Below are 16,560 nucleotides of genomic sequence, written 5' to 3'. Positions count from 1 at the left end.
GAGTTTTGGAAACTTTACAAGGGATGCCAAGGTCTGGAACAACCCCTGCCAGGTTATTCCCGCAGCTCTTCCTGCCCCAGCACAGCCAATGGAAATACGGGGCTGTGGGGCTGCAGGATGGACTCAGCTGGCCCGAATTGCCAAAATGGGGTCCCTGCCAGGCTGCACCCCCGCCTCGGGTCTCGCCGTCCCCTCGGGAGCACCACGGGGCCGGGTCCTCACCGTTGTCACAGCGCCAGTTGATGTTGATGCAGCGCCCGTTGTTGCAGGTGAACTGCGTCAGGGGGAAGCAGGTCGGGTAGGCTGCGGAGGAGGCAGAGGCACCGTCAGCACGGGGAAAACCTCGTGTGCACCCCAACCCTCCCAGCCCCGGGGGGCGCCCAGTGCTCCCAGTGCTCCCAGTTCCAGCTCACCACACGAGGCAGACTCGTCAGAGCGGTCCCCGCAGTCATCGTCCAGGTCACACGTCCAGGAGATGGGGATGCAGCGGCCGCTGGCGCAGGAGAACTGGTTTGGGGAGCAGGTCCGGGCTGGCCAGGAGGGACAGATGGAGAGTTAAAGGCCCATTCTACCTTGTGGTAGAGTGTACCACAACTCCCTGCAGCCCAGCAGGGGCTCTCCTGCGACTCCCCGAGGACAAGGCGGGGTCCTCACCCGAGCAGGTGGAGTTGGACTCGTCCTCGTTGTTGCCACAGTCGTTGTCGCCGTCGCAGAGCCAGCGGTTGGGGATGCAGCGGTTGTTCTTGCACTTGAAGCGGTCCGAAGGGCAGGTGTGCTGGTCTGTGGGGGGAACCACACTCAGGACCTGCCCCTCATCCCACCCCATCCCTCCTCTACAGCCAGCGAAGAGAAAAACTGGGACAGAAAAGGGCTGGAGCATCAAACTTGGGATCAGAATCTCAATCCATGTTTTCTTCCTCTACCTCCTCCTCTCCTCGAGTTGGAGAGGGGACAGAAGGGTCCTGGCTACCCAACCACTGCCCCCACATCTGGGGGAGGCTTAGCCCACACCCCAGCGCGCAGGAGGGGTCACTCACGGCACAGCTCGGGGGCTTCGTCGCTGTTGTCCAGGCAGTCGTTGTCCCCGTCGCATTTCCAGCGCTCTTGGATGCAGCGGTTGTTCTTGCAGGCGAACTCCCCGGGCTGGCACTGCGGCGGGGGGATGTAGGACGGGTTGGCTGCCAAGGGGGAAAGCACAGGCGGGATTTTAACCGGGTGCAGCTTCCCACGGGGAAAGGGAATCCCCACGAGGGTCCCAGGGCAGCCTACCCTCGCAGGTGACAGAGTCTGACCCCAGGATCTGGTCCTCGGCGCAGGCGCACTGACGGCCCCGCGGGGTGGCCAGGCACAGGCTGCTGCAGCCCCCGTTGTTGACACGGCATTTGTTGGAGCCCACTGCGGATGCAAAGGGGTGAGGAGACGGCACCTCGGTGCCCAGGGACCCACGGGAGTGCTGGGAGCCCCCAGCCCTCTCAACAGCTGGAGACCCCAGGTGAGCCCACGGGGATCCCTCAGGGCACACAGAGCCTGATGGAATTAGGGCGGGAAAAAGAGGGAAGAGCAGGGCACGAGCAACAGGCAGAGAAAAACAAGGAGCGAGGAGACAGCTAAAAGAAAGCAAAAAGAGGCGAGGAGGGGGCTGCTCAGGCAGCTCAGACTCACCGCCCTCAGCCCCATCCCTCCAAGCCCGGCCCCTCGCGCCCTCGCACCTTGCTGCTGCTGCGCGTCGTACATGCGGATCTCGAAGATGGGCGGGCGCTCGTTGCGGAGCAGGCTGACGGCCTTGGAGGCCTGGTCCAGCCGGTAGATGCTGCCGCTGCGGTACTCGGTCCAGAAGAGAAAGTTGCTGTAGTGGCACAGCCCGAAGGCGTGGTTCAGCTCCGGGCCCTCATAGACGATCTGCGGGCGTGGGGAGGTTCTGTTAGCTGGGATGGACACGGGAGGAGAGGGAGAGGGAGCCATGGCTCGGCTGCCCCAGTGCCGCGGGTGATCCCAGGGCCACGGAACCCCCACTCGCCTTCCGCTCGGTGCCGTTGAGATAAACCATCTCGATGCGGTCGTAGAAAGCATCCACCCAGTAGAGGATCTTGGCAGGGATGTCCAGGCTCAGCCCGTTGGGCCACAGGACGGTCTTGGAGGTGATGAAGATGTTGCGGTTGGAACCGTCCATCCAGGCTCGCTCGATCTTGCCCCTCTTGCTGTCCTTGGGATCCTCCTCCCAGTCCGTCCAGTACATCCACCTGCCACGGACGCTAAGCTGAGCCCTGGCCTTGCCACCACAGCTCGTGACAAGACCCCACCACGTCCCTGTGGCCCCTCCAGCCAGCCCTGCCCACCCAGGCACCCGCACCCATTCAGGGGATCCACCACGATGGCGCGGGGGTGCGTCATCTTCCCCTCGATCAGCGTCTTCCGCGTCTGGGCGGCCTTCTCCAGCCGCGCCACGCTGATGGTCTTCTTGGGGCCGTCATCCGTCCAGTACAGGTTGTTCCCCATCCAGTCCACGGCGATCCCCTCCACGTTGTGGATGCCTTTGGGGGAAAAGCGGAGCGGGTTCCGTCACCAGCCAGGAGGCGAACAGCGGAAGCGACGGCCCAGAACGGCGCCGGATTGTGACCCAGAGCGATGGGGATGATGGATGCCCGGCCCCACGGGCACAGACCAGGCCCCACGGCCACGCACCGTCCTTCAGGATGGTCTCCCGCTCCGTGCCGTCGATCTTCTGGCGCCCGATGAGGTAGCTGGTGGTGTCGGCGAAGTAGATGAAGCCGGTCTCGGCGTGGAAATCCAAGGCCCGGGGGTTCATCAGGTTCTCGATGGGGATCATGTGCTCGTCCGGCACCTTGGCGCCCATGTCCATCCCGCGGATGATGCCGGGACGCCCCTTCCCGTACACCAGGAACAGCTCGTGCTCGGGCTCTGTGGAGGGACAGGGACAGCCGTGGCCACCAGCGGGGGTGGCACGTGGGGTCACGGCAGCGAGCGGCCCCCGCAGGGAACCCAGAGCCCCCCAGGTTCCCCCAGGAAGGCCAGCACTCACTTTTGCAGGATTTCCCGTCGCTGCCCAGGCTGAAGCCGGAGCGGCACCGGCAGGTCCGGCTCTTGTGGCTGTTCCCCAGCAGGCAAATGTCCGAGCAGCCGCCCGGCTTCCCAAACTGATCCGGCTCGCAGGCGTGGCTCCGCACTGCAACACAGAGCGGGGCTGCAGCAGCTGGGGGCACGGGGGGGACAGGGAGGACAGAGGGACAGGGACACAGCGACGTGGGGATGCTCTCATGGGTTCTCCCCGGGCTTTAGGGGGGCTCTTTCCTCCCAGGAGCTCCTGGCCGGTCTAAGGAAGGGCCGAGCACAGCACAGAGATGGAAAAGGATTTTCCCACGGGATGGATCCTTGGTGAGAAGCCAGCACATCCCAGCACACTCCACCACATGGCCACACTGCCCCATCCTGCTGCACCGGCGGGACAAGCCCCAGGAGCGGGGACAGGCCAGCACCACCCGCAGAGCCCCTTAATCACATTCCTTCCCCGCTCCGAAATCTCCCGATTAATTTTATACTCTGGAAAATGCCGAGCAGGCTGCAGACACTAAGAGGATTTGAAAGGAGTAAATTGATTAACCACAGGAAGGTGCTGGGGGTGGAGTGGGCAGGCAGGGATGGGTGCAGGGAGGCTTTCAGCTCCCTGGAAATCCCTGGGTGCTTGGGAGCACCGGGGTGAACATGGCTGGCATTGGGGACAGAGAGTGAGTGGGACCATCAGTATTTTGAGGTGCTCCCACATCCCTGTACTCTCCATGATCCATCAACCATGCGGCACAGCTCTCACAGGAAGAGACACAGCGCTGGCAGGGGCACCCCAGGGATGTTCAGCAGCCCCCAGGAGCCTGGGGAGCAGGAATCCCAAAACCCTTGAGGTCGGAAAAGACCTCCAAGATCACCGAGTCCAACCTGCGACCAATCCCCAACCTTGTCAACCCGACCAGAGAGCTGAATGCCACATCCGAACATTCCCTTCCGATGCCTGACCACCCCTTCCAGGGAAAAGTTCTTCCCGAAAAATCCCACCCAAGCCCCCGGCTGAGGAAGCAGGGAGCTGTCACTCCCCAGCCAGGGTCCCACCTGTGGGCTGGCGTCGCTGGTGGTAGATGTGCAGCGCTCCGCCCTTGTCCACCCGCGTCACCACCTGGTACTCGGTGCTGTTGAAGCGGTTGACGCGGATGACGCTGGTTTTCTGCTGGGCGTTGGCGTTGTCCGAGTTGGTGGCGTACAGGTAGTTCTCGAAGACGGTCAGCCCGTACAGGTGCTCGATCTGGAAGGCGCCAGGCGCCGCGAGGGGTTCAGGATTTGGGAGAGCCAGGCTCTGAGACAACCGCCCGACAGCTCCCGCGCATCAGCGTGGTCTTGCACGTCGATGGCACGAGGGCCGCGCTCAGCGCTCGGCACGCTCTTTGCTGCGCCGCTAAAGTCACAACCAGTGGCACCCAGGACAAGCTCTGACACCAACCCTCAGCCCCAAAGCCGCTCACCAGGATGCCCTGGATGATGGTGTGCCTGTTCTTGCCCTCGTAGTCCACCACCTCGATGTAGTCCAGGTAGGCATCAGCCCAGTACACCAGGCGGTTCACCAGGTCCAAGGTGATGCCGTGAGGGAAGACGATCTTGCTGTCCACCAGCTTGGTGCGGTTCTGCCCGTCCATGTCGCAGCGCTCCACCTTGGGGATCTGCCCGTAGTCGGTGAAGAACACCTTGCTGCGAGAGAAGAGCAGAGGAAGGAGCTCAGAGCCAGGATGAGCTCCAGGAGAGGGAGGATATGGATGTGTGGATCCCCACGGCGACAGCTGGGGTCTGGCACGTGTTATTGTCACCGAGACAGCCACTGCACTCAAGAGTGCTCCTTTAAAAACTTCAGGGGGCTTCAAGTATCAGTACCTCGTTATCTAAAAAGTCTTTCACGGCCTTTTCTACATTACAGTCCCATGAGCAACCCCACACAGCTCTGACTCTTTCTCTTTTTATTCTGCAGTTCCAGCTCACTGCTCCCTGTCCCTGGCACAGCCGCCTCAACCTGTCTGTCCCCTGTACGATGTCTGACCCTTTCTAACCTCCTGTCCCTTCCTCCTCACAGCACAGCCAGCAGACTCCAACTGACCCCAACTAACTACTCCACCAACTAACTCACTCGTTTATCACCCAAAGCTGTGAGGGCAAGGCTGCTCCCACTCTTGGGTAATTAACACAACTGCAACACATCAGGGGCAAGAGTGCCCCCAGCACCATCTCCGCCTGTTCTCCCACGGGCACAGAGCGCCCGGGAGCTTCAGATGCGTCGGTGTCACTGGAAGAGGCCCATGTGAAAAGTTACACGTGTTAAAACACAACCTGAGGCAGCTGCCTGTGCATCCTGCTCCGGGCACGGCGCTTCCCAACGCGGCACGGCAGAGCCAGGCATCAGCACTGGCACCACAGAGCCCAAGGGACTCAACTCAGCCACCTGTGGGGCTTGTCTGCACCAGCCCTGCTCGAGCCTGGAGTCCCTCTCCAGGATCCTCCACGGTATTTTGTTTGTTTATATGAAATACTCCCGATTTTCTGCTCAATAACACCAGCTTTTCCCATCTGAGCCAGGAGGGGAGTGCCCATCAGGAAAGCAGCTGGTGAGAGGGGGTATTTTTCTCTTTACTGGTTCCTCTGCTCTATGCCCACTGTGGCCTTGGCCACACCAGCTCCTGGGGGCTGGCAGCTGCTGTGTGTGCCCTGAGCTGCTCCCATGATTCAGCATCCTGGCATCCAGCGGCTGTGGGCACACGGGCACGAGGGAGCTGCTCCGGCCGTGCACGGAGCCGCTTCAGCTCCCAAAAGCTGCAGCAAAGCTGTGACCGCACTGCGTGGCACGAGCTGGAAGCAGCAGCTTATCCCGAGCTGGCACAAGTGCGTCCTGCAGGACTGAGCCCTGCAGGGCTGCTGCCAGGGCAGGCTGGGTGGGAAGTGTCCCTGCAGAGACAGAGGTGCAGGAAACCCCCCAACCCCAGAGGGACAAGCCACCCTTGCCAGTTGTCCCCAAGGGCAGCGAATTCCCAGGACTCACCCCATGGCTGGGTCCAGCGCAATTCCCTTGGGATTGTAGAGCTCCAGGTCCAGCAGCGTGACGCAGGTGTCCCCGTTCTTGTTGCAGACGAAGACCCTGTCATCGATGTCATCCACGAAGTAGAAGTTGCCCGTGAGCCAGTCGATGGCCATCTGCTCCACATCTGGGCCGGGAGAGGGAGGGTGAGGCAGGGAGGGAGGGAGCCAGGAGCCCCCCGGGACCACAAACACCAGCACGGCCGAGGAATGAGACCACGGGAGCCGTGAACGCACCGGGACTTGCACCTGTACCAAGGACCTGCCCTGGTCACCCAGCGAGGAGCCACGGGGCACCCACAGGGCACCCACAGCACCCATGGCATCCAGGGGAAGCTATCCTCTGCACCCCAGGGAGACAGGACCTGCTGCCCCCAGACAAGCCAGGGATGTGACACGCAACCAGAGAGCAGCTGGTGTGAACACCGGGAGAGAATCCCCCAGAAACCCTGGGAATTCATCCTGCAGAAACCCTGGGAATTCATCTGCAGAAACCCTGGGAATTCATCTGCAGAAACCCTGGGAATTCATCCTGCAGAAACCCTGGGAATTCATCTGCAGAAACCCTGGGAATTCGTCCTGCAGGAATACCAGCAGAGCAGGGGGAAGCTCTGCATGGTAGGTGCTGGAGAAGGGAGCGGGCAGCAGGGAAGGGGCTCCAAGAGCGGCACCAGGACGGGACACGTGGCAGCAGCAGGAGCTGAGGGCAGATCCCGCTGGGCAAGGTGGGAGCAGAGTTAATCCGGAGCTGCAGGGACACCCCGGGGGCTGGAGCAGGTGAGAGACAGCACCTGGCACTCAGCGTGTGAGTATTTAATTAAACCAGTGAAAGCCTGTTAAATCGGATAAACCCAACGCGCCTGAATTCCTGCCCCGCCACCGGGGCAGTGCTCGGCGCCCAGAGGCTGGGCTGAGGGGCTGCAGCTCCTGGAGATTCCAAGAGATCTTTGGATCCCAAGGGATCTTTTGGAGCGTTGTCCTTTGGATGAGTGTTCCCGTCCGAGACCCTGCATCCCCAAAACCGCAGCACGGACAGGGACACAGCAGCCCGGGTGAGGCCAGAGGGACCCAAAGAGCCTTGGAAGAAGGAGCAGGGATGAGGCACAGCAGCCTCCCAGCCCCAGCAGGACCTGGACAGCTCTGGAGGAGCAGGGATGGGGCACAGCAGCCCCACAGCCCTAACACCCTGAGGTCAGAGGGACCTGGACAAAGCCTTGGAGGAACAGGGATAGAGCAGAGCAGCCTCCCAGCCCCATCACCCCCAAGGCCAGCAGGACCTGGACGGCTCTGGAGGAGCAGGGATGGGGCTCAGCAACCCCCAGCCCCAGGACCCAAAGGTCAGTGAGACCCAGACAGCCCCAGAGGAGCAAGGCCAGACACCACTGAATTATTAACCAAGGCAGGAGCTCGGGAGGGAAAACACGAATCAAGCCAGGAGGTTTTGCAATGCCCCCACCCACCCCGCTCTCGGCGATGCCGGGCTGGGATGAGGCCACGCAGAAAGCTGGGGGTGCACAAACCCCAACCTCCATCCCTGAGTTATCCAGCCCGGCTCCCTCAGCCCTGGGGATGGGGACGGGGACACGCAGCCAGCGGTGATGCCGACAGTGACCCCCCCCTCCGGAAGGGTGAGGCCGCGGCGCCCGCAGCCACCACCCGGCGTGAGGCAGCTCGTAAAAACAAGTGGAAAGAGCCCGAGCCAAGGAACGAGCATCAACCCCAAAGCCAGGCCATCACAGGGCTCCCAACGCGCTGCCCAACGTGCCGGGGCTGGCACGGGGCTGGTGGGGCTCCTGCTCCAGCCAGGACCCCCCACCCCGGCTCCTGGGGCGAGGGGGATTGGCAATGAGCAAAAAACACCTAAAAATGCACGCAGGGGCGCCAAGGGCCACGTTCTGCCCCCGAGACGGAGTGTTGCTGTCACAAGCAGCGCCCACCGCCCTCCCCAGCTCCGCACCCAGCATCCCCAAACCCCACCCTGTGACGCGGGGAGGGGGCGGCAGGGCCCTGCCGGGGGGAGAAAGGCTTCGGCGAAGGGATGTGCAAGAATTCCCCAAAAAAAGCAGGGCTTGGCTGGCGCCTGCGTGGCTGAGTCAGAGTCACAGGACCGGGGGAGCGATCCAAGCAGGGGCGGATGGGGAGCGTTGGCAGAAAGGCGCAGGGGCCCTCGTCCCCCCACCCACAGCTGCAGACCCTCGGATTCTCCTCCTCACGGGGGTCCAACCATCGCTGGCTCCCATCGCTGGCTCCCCTTTCCTGTTGCTCTACCCAGCCGGAGCTGAGTCCAGCCCAACACTCAAAGGGAGAACGGCCAAAATAAGCCACAGGTTTTCAGCCCCACACTCCCCTCACACCCATCCTGCCACAGCCGCCTCTTCCCAGGGCAGCAGAGGGTCCTGCTCCAGCCGGGGGTCTCCGGACGGGCCCCAGCTCCGAGCAGGGCAGCACCGGGCCGGGGGGTGACGCAAGCACTTGCTCCTCTCCCAGGCTGTATTTTTGCAGCTGGAAAGCATTACGCTCCTCAAAGGCTTTTGTTTTGCAGCTTTGCTCCTTCTCTCCCTGCTCACAATCCTCCCCTCTCCTCCGCAGGAATCGCTTTTTATTTTTTTTTTAATTATTATTATTATCTTTATTGTTATTTTCATCATCATCATCATTATTGTTATTTTCGGCTCTTTCTTGTAGCCTCGGCTAAACCTGGATTTCCTCTTGAACTTTTGGCGGAGGCTAATTTAGAAAACGTCTATTTTTAACCCCTGCAGAAACTTTATCCCCCCCTGGAGAAGGGGAGGGGTGGGGGGCACAGAGTCCCCCCCGTGTCCCCCTCAACGAAGGATGCCCAGGGACGGTGCCACAACCACCCGTGGCCGTGAAAACACACCTTGGACCGCTCTGAGAGGACCAGCAGGGATGAACCTGTCCCCTGGAGGGGTCGTTCATCATTTCCACGGAGAATCCGAGGGGCAGAGACCACCCCTCTCTCCCTCCTGCAACCCCCCCGGGGGTGCCTCTCCCCACCAATTCCCATCCTGGAATCAATTCCCCCTCCTTGCTCAACCCCGGCGGGGTGTTGCGGGCGATTGCGACACACCGAGCTCATTTCCCAAGATTTATTTATCTGAGAGCTCGTTTGGAAGGGAGCTGGTGGGGGCAGAGAGCGGGGAATGTCGGCTTTCCAAGGCTCTTCCTGGGAGAGGCGGCCAAAAATCCTCACGGGGACGGGGTCCAGCCCCGCTCGGGGGGAGGGAGGGCAGAGGAAGGGAGGATGGAGGACGAGAGAGCACCGAGAACTTCATCAAAGTTGCTCAACACGGGCGGGTTGGCAACTTCTGCAAACCCCAAAACCCACGAGCACAGATGTTTCCTGGTTTCACACCCGCCACGGCCCCAGCGATCCCGACCGAGCTGTCCCTGCCACAAAATCCTGCGTGTCACGCAGCGCTTGGATTTTCCATTTTCGCAGAATCCCGGAATGGTTCGGGTCAGAAGGGATCTTAAGGATCATCTCGGTCCCACTCCCTGCCCATGGCAGGGACACCTTGCACTGTCCCATGTTGCTCCAAGCCCTGTCCAACCCAGCCTCGGACACTTCCAGGGATGGAGCAGCCACAGCTTCTCCGGGCATGCTGTGCCAGAGCCTCCCCACCCTCACAGGGAGGAAATTTTTTTCCCCAAATCCCACCTAACCCTGCTCTGTGTCAGTGGGAAGCCATTCCCTGTGTCCTGTCACGCCAGGCCCTTGTCCACAGTCCCTCTCCAGCTCTCCTGGAGCCTCTTGAGGCACTGGAAAAGGCTCTGAGCTCTCCTTGGAACCTTCTCAGCTCCAGCTGAACACCTCCAGCTCTCCCAGCCTTGCCCCATGGCAGAGCTGCTCCAGCCCTCAGAACATCTCTGTGACCTCCTCCGGCCACATCCTCCTTCTTCCAGGATCCCAGAGCTCCAGGTGGGACAGTCCCACTCGAAGAACTCCTCCACACAAGTGGCTCACGGATCCCACGCTTCCCAGCGGAGCTGCAGCCCGAGGTTCTCCCTCCCTTAAACCCGGGCCACCCGATTTGCCCCACTCCCAGGGAGGCACCGCAGGGCTGTGGGTTTGGGGTTTTGTTGTTTTTTTTTTGGGGGGGGAAGGAGCTTTGCTGACCCAGCACATAACTTTGCTCTGCATGAATCAGTTGCTGCGCAGTCTGCAAACACATCAATTGTGGCCTGACAGGAGGAGGAAGGAAACACACAATCTTCCCTCGGATTAAACCAGGGATTTCGACAGTCCCCAAACAGCTGCGAGGGGGACGCAGCCACCCGGCAGCTCGGCCAGACTCCTGCTCAGCTGAGCGAGGAAAAGGAGAAACCCCCTACATCCACAAGTTGTTGAGGTTCAACAAACTCAGGAACCAACACAGCAAAAAAAAAAAAAAAATCCCTGATTTCCAGAATCCCCGAGGCTGGAAAAACCCTCCAGGGCCATCGAGTCCAGCCTGTGATTGATCCCCACCAGAGCCCTGAGTGCCACATCCAGCTGTCCCTCGGACACCTCCAGGGATGGACACTCCACCACCTCCCTGAGCAGCCCCCTCCAATGCCTGACAACCCTTCCCATGAAGAAATTCCTCCTGAAACGTGTGGATGTGGCACTTGGGGATGTGTTTCAGCGATCACCTGGCTGCGCTGGGCTAATGGTTGGACTCCAGGGCCTTAGAGGGCTTTTCCAACCTTAATAATTCCATGAAACTCCACTTCCCAGCTACCCCTCAAGGGGATAGTGGGCAGGAGAGGTCCCAGCTCTGCTTGAAGCAGCAAGAAACATCCCTGGGCACGGAGCTCTGACACCAAATCCTGCTGAGGAGCATTTTCCCCCTTGCCTCAGCACGTGGGACAGATAACAGAGATGAACCGACCTCCGCTGCCAACATCCGGCTCGAAATAAAGAACAACAAAGAAATAAAAGAATAAATAACGAATACCGATGCCAGATAAATGCACATCTACACGGCGACAGCCTCGCCAGGGCAAACCAGCCCCGACACAAACCCCAGGCACCTCAAGGAGGCACCGGGAGAACCACGGAGTCCGTCAGAGCTGCCCATCCACGGCACATCCCGCAGAGATCCCGCCCGGAGAGCAGCAGACGCTGCTCCAGGCACAACCCACCCCGTGGGGCAAGCGGGGGCCGTGGCCAACTTGCCACCCAGCGAGCGACCGCCCCAGGAGCCCCCCGGGCGCCCGGAGCCGCCGGCACGCGGCCTCGGCGGGAAAACGGCTTGGAAAAGCTGCCGAATGTTTCGGCTCAGGAGCGGAGGCTCGTCAGGAATGCGGTCCCCAGGGCTGCTCGAATACATCGGTTTCCTACTTTCCTTTTTATAGGGAATGATCCGTTTGATGCATTTACATAATGCCATAATCTGGAGGAATTTCTGTCTCTTTCCTCCACAGACATCCTCTCCCCGGGAGAACAAGACCGTCTCTGTGACGGCACCGCGCTCCGTGGATAAACACTGCTCCTGGGGACAATTTTCTTTAATTAGAAGTATGTTAACAGGACGAGCACAAAGACAAACTCCCGCCCCGAAGGGCGCCGGACGGCCGGACAGACACCCCGTGCCCCCGGGGGTCCCAGGAACAGCCGACTCCTTGTGTCCGAGCCGGGCAGGAGGGCACGGCCACCAACCACACACGGCCACAGCCGTCACGTCAGCCTCGTTCCCTCAGCAAAACCAGGCTCAAAAATAAATAAATTCACCCCCCCCCCCCTTCCTCCTCCTCCTCTTCTCCGCTAAGATGTTTCGCTGCGAGGAGGAACCACTGGGTGGAAGCTGGTGGCGGGCGGCCAGGACGTCTGACTCGGCGCTGGGACGGATCCCTGGGGCTCTGCTCACGCTCACGGCCCGCCCTGCACAAGCCAAGCGTTCCTCGGGGGGTGACACGGCACCCCCGGGCTGTGCAGCCCCCCACAGAGGGACAGCCCAGCCTGGGGACAAGCTGGGGAATGGCAGAGGTTGGAGCACCGCCCCAGTCCAGGTGATCTGTGTGCCCTGGACCCCCCCAGTGCAGCACCTGAAGGGTCACTCCAGCCCCTCACTGACACCACCTCCAGCTCCCCAGGGTGGGGACACCCCAAATTTGCCTCCTCTTCAGGCCGTGTTCTGCCCCAGGGCAGCACCACGGCTGCATCTGTAGGGGAACCGTGTCCAAACAGTCCCTGGCTCCTCTCCCACCCCTCACTGACACCACCTCCAGCTCTCCAGGGTGGGGACACCCCAAACTTTCACTCCTCCTCCGTGTCCTGGCTCAACCCCGCGGCATCCCTGCGGAGCACTGGCTGAGGCACCGGAGGTGGGAAGAGCAGGAACAGCGATGGAATGAGCTCCGGGCTGCGTGGAGGGCAGCCAAGGGACCGCTAATTACTCTGCCTTAATGAGACCGTTCCATGGGCACAAATATTCCACGGAGGCCGAGGGAGGGAGGGACGGGGGCGCTTGGCTTCCTTCTGGGTGAGAGGAGCGAGACACAGGCTCGACGGGAACCCGGGGAGCGTCACCGGGGTGATCTGGGGGGGTGAGAAAGCAGAAATGGGGCCAGCGTGGGCAGGAGGGGTCCTGAGGGGCTCCTGCAGTGACCCCAGGCACGAGGCAGGGTGGGAGGGACACACAGATGTGCGCTGGGACAGACAGGTGTGTGCTGGGACAGACACGCTCCGGTCCGTGTGCAATCAAACCCATCCCGGGGCACGAGCATCCCGATGACATTGGTGTCACCCTTGAGGACGCAGCTCACCCCCGCCACCACAGCCTGGGGAGGGTCTCAGTCCCCTTGGGGGATTTATTTCTGTTCCCCATGAGGGGAAAACACCGGGTAAGGGGAGTCAGAGGTGCTGGGCAGAGCCACAGCAGGGTTCTGAGTGTCAGATCTTCGTTAACAGACTGATTAAAATCACCATCATGATGTTGTCCCCTGCTGCACAACGAGCTGGTGCGAGTGCACGGCTCCAAACACAGCCCCCAGTCCCTGTTCCCTCCATCCCCTGCTCCCTCCAGCTCCTGCTCTCCTTCATCCCCTGCTCCCACCCCATTCCTGCTCTCCCATTTGGTCCCTGCTCTCCCCATCCCCTTCTCCCATCCATTCCCTGCTCTCCCCATTCCCTTCTTTCTTCCGCTCCCTGCTCTCCCCATTCCTTGTTCTCCCTATTCCCTACTCTCCACATTCCCTGCTCTCCCCTGCCCTTCCTTCCCTCATTTCCTGCTCTCCCCATTCCCTTCTTTTCCCCATTCCCTGCTCTGTCCAACCCCTGTTCCCCTCCAGTCCCTGCTCCCACTTATCCTCTTCTCCTATTTATCCTCTTCCCCCATTTATCCCCTGCTCCCATTTATCCCCTGCTCTCCCCCAGCTCCCGATTTCCTTCGTCGCTGCAACAAGAACAGCCGCAAACAGTTAAAAAAGCAACAAAAAACCAACCAAAAAAAAAAAAAAAAAAAAACCAACAGAAAGGAACCACGAGATGAAGTTACCAATCATCCCGCTCTCCTGCCAAGTGAGTTCACGTCGGAGCCTCTTTCTTGGCCAGGATGAGGCAGCAAGGAAGAAAAATAGCTTTCCATGCAAAGTGGGGGGAAGAAATGTACTTGGATTCCTCTGCAGAGCAACATCGCCCTGAAATCAATCTGTCCCAGCGCCCACAGCTCCTCTGCCCGCTGGCACCGGGACATTCCCAGTGACAGGGCTGAAATGGAGTCAATGAAAACACTCCGAGCCGGGCGGGTTGGGATTGATGCTGCCCAAGGAAGGGATTTTAATGATGGCCAGATTGCCGGCATTTAGGGTTTTAGAAGGAGCTCGGGATCGAATGTCCTGATATTTCAAACCCCTTCCCCTGGGGCTTTGTTTTATAAAGGAAAACAACAAACTTTCAACGGAGAAATAATAAATCACGGCACCTCCGCAGCCCTTTCCCAGCATGGATCCTGCAGAGAGGCAGAATTCCTGCCTGCTCTGCCTGGGAAGCAGCGCTGGGACTGGGGAAGAGGAGTGTTGGACTGGGAAAACAGTGCTGGGAATGGAAAAGAGCAGTGCTGGGACTGGGAAAACAGTGCTGGGACTGGGAGAGCAGTGCTGGGACTGGGAAAACAGTGCTGGGACTGGGGAAGAGCAGTGTTGGACTGGGAAAACAGTGCTGGGACTGGGGAAGAGCAGTGTTGGACTGGGAAGGAGCAGTGCTGGGACTGGGAAGGAGCAGTGCTGGACTGGGAAAACAGTGCTGGGACTGGGAAAACAGTGCTGGGACTGGGAAAACAGTGCTGGGACTGGAAAAGAGCAGTGCTGGGACTGGGAGAGCAGTGCTGCGACTGGGAGAGGAGTGTTGGACTGGGAAAACAGTGCTGGGACTGGGAAAACAGTGCTGGGACTGGGAAAGAGCAGTGTTGGACTGGGAGAGCAGTGCTGGGACTGGGAGAGCAGTGCTGGGACTGGGGAAGAGCAGTGTTGGACTGGGAAGGAGCAGTGCTGGGACTGGGAAGGAGCAGTGCTGGACTGGGAACACAGTGCTGGGATTGGGAAGGAGCAGTTCTGGGAGCGGGAAGGAGCAGCACCAGGGCTGGGATGAAGCAGTGCTGCCTCCAGGCACCTGCCAGCACAACAAATGCCTTCCCTGGCATCACCAAGCTCCCAGTTCTGACCATGCAAAAAGCCACAGAAAAGGGGAAAAAGAAAGCGAAAGAGCGTGAGCGGGGAAGGGGAAGGAAAGGGAGAGGGGAGCCACCCCGAGAGCCACGGAGAAGCCCAGTGCTCTGGCTCCTGACACGTGTTCCCCAGTATTTTTCCACAGTCCAAGCAAAGGGCTCCTGCCTTCCCCTGAAAGCCGAGTGTCACCCGATCACAGCGCGCCGGAGACGGGGATTTAACGCCGCTGTCAACGCCGGCCTGGAGACCCAGAGGTGACCCAGAGGCACAATCCTGGGCTGCTGCCAGCTAAAGGTGGCCTCCTAAGGATGGTCCTGGCCTCTGTGTATGCTCTAGGGAGGTGTTCCCAGCTCCTGGTGTCACCTCTAGGGGACCGGGACATGAATCCCATGGAAAGAGGCACAAATCCCCCACCACAGCTGCTTCCCAGCCCCGGCCCCGTGGCTGAGCAACGAGGATTGCTCAAGGCTGTGATCCCCGACAAACAACCCCAGGATGGGAGGACAAGGCCAGCAGGATAAGCTTGGAGAGCTGGGGGAGCTTGGGGGAGCAGAGGGCTGCGGCAAGAGCAGCGCAAGAGCCCAGCACCAGATTTCAATTCTTATTTTTTAGTGCTCTGTTTGGCTCTGAAATTCCTCGGAAGCCCAACTCCAAACAAACAAGGACACTGTCTGGGGAAACACGTGGAGGCTGGAATCTGGTCGAGAAAACGCACAGGATCACAAAGTCCCCGGAGGTCAAGGATCCGCCACGGAGCGCAGAAGGTCCGAGGGGAGCTGTGACAGCCCTGGCCCGGTCCAGAGGGGCTCAGGCCTGACAGGGGGTTCACAGTGAACCCCCCTGTGCCATCCCCACGCTCCGAGGGGTCGGAGAGGCCTCGGCACAGGCACGTGCCTCCGGCCTTGGGCGCGATGCCTGCCAGGATCCTCCCGGACAGGAACACTGCGGGATTGTCGCACGGAGAGGAGGAGAGGGACAGCGGGATGGGAGGAAGGATAAGACAAGCTCCCCTTGTTACAATCCTGGCAGGAAGGATGAGCCCTTCCCGTGCCATCGCTTGTGCCTCATCCTCGTCACGGGGGAGAGCGCCCAGGGGCACCGGGCACCCGGGGCTGGCAGGACGGTGCCACTTCGAGGATCCCTGTGGAGATGGGGACAGGCTGGACCCCTGCCCAGTGAGGGACAACACCATCCCACCTCGTCCTGGCCGTTGGCACATCGCCCCGAGGTGCCCAGAGCTCCCCTCAACCCACTCCAACCAACAGAAGAGAGAAATGATCCAATTCCAACACGGAGCGGGAATTTTTGCGAGAGGAACGGACGGAAGGCTTCGGCTGCCTCTGATTTTTTAGCTCGTCCCCCGGAAAAAGACCCGGGGGTAGGGAAGCAGCCAGCTCAGATCAACTGAGAAAATCAGTGCCTGTGACAAATATCCACGGGCAGTGAGGTGGGAGCCGAGGGGGCGGCGCCGCGGGAAGCGCTGCGGCTCCAGAGCCTGCGGAGAGCAAAAAAGCTTCGAGGGTGTAAAAACCAGGGGAACAGCAAAGCTCCGAGGACAGCGGGTCGTGCCAAGGGCTGTTAACAGCCTTCATTCACCACGTCTCCCACAGCACAAGTGACAGTAATCTCTGCAGGAGCCGAGCAGAGCGATCAGAGCCCGGCCGTGGCACCGGCTCTTTCCCCTGGCAGCTGGAGCCGCTGCTTTGCAGCCCCTCAGCATCGATCTCCCCGCATCAGATGCCAGCTCCAGCCCCATTAGCAGCAGGCACC

General features: G+C 60.6%; 1 protein-coding gene across 1 annotated transcript in view; it reads right to left on the bottom strand.

The window, feature by feature from the left end:
* The window catches only part of LRP1 (LDL receptor related protein 1), a 74,684-nt gene that overhangs the window by 34,422 nt on the left and 23,702 nt on the right, over positions 1-16,560 (bottom strand). The window contains exons 7-19 of the mRNA XM_040088349.1: positions 6,086-6,248; positions 4,527-4,749; positions 4,120-4,309; positions 3,041-3,184; positions 2,683-2,919; positions 2,351-2,531; positions 2,018-2,240; positions 1,710-1,899; positions 1,270-1,395; positions 1,038-1,178; positions 655-780; positions 414-530; positions 223-303 (exon numbers count right to left, since the gene is read on the bottom strand). Coding sequence (XP_039944283.1) covers positions 223-303; positions 414-530; positions 655-780; positions 1,038-1,178; positions 1,270-1,395; positions 1,710-1,899; positions 2,018-2,240; positions 2,351-2,531; positions 2,683-2,919; positions 3,041-3,184; positions 4,120-4,309; positions 4,527-4,749; positions 6,086-6,248 — 2,142 coding nt within the window. The remainder of the gene's footprint in view (positions 1-222; positions 304-413; positions 531-654; positions 781-1,037; positions 1,179-1,269; positions 1,396-1,709; positions 1,900-2,017; positions 2,241-2,350; positions 2,532-2,682; positions 2,920-3,040; positions 3,185-4,119; positions 4,310-4,526; positions 4,750-6,085; positions 6,249-16,560) is intronic.

The sequence above is a fragment of the Hirundo rustica genome, chromosome 30 (genome assembly GCF_015227805.2).
Source record: "Hirundo rustica isolate bHirRus1 chromosome 30, bHirRus1.pri.v3, whole genome shotgun sequence".
NCBI classification, from domain to species: domain Eukaryota; kingdom Metazoa; phylum Chordata; class Aves; order Passeriformes; family Hirundinidae; genus Hirundo; species Hirundo rustica.
The sequence above is the reverse complement of the archived record's forward strand: the minus strand, read 5'-3'. Positions and strand labels throughout refer to the sequence as shown.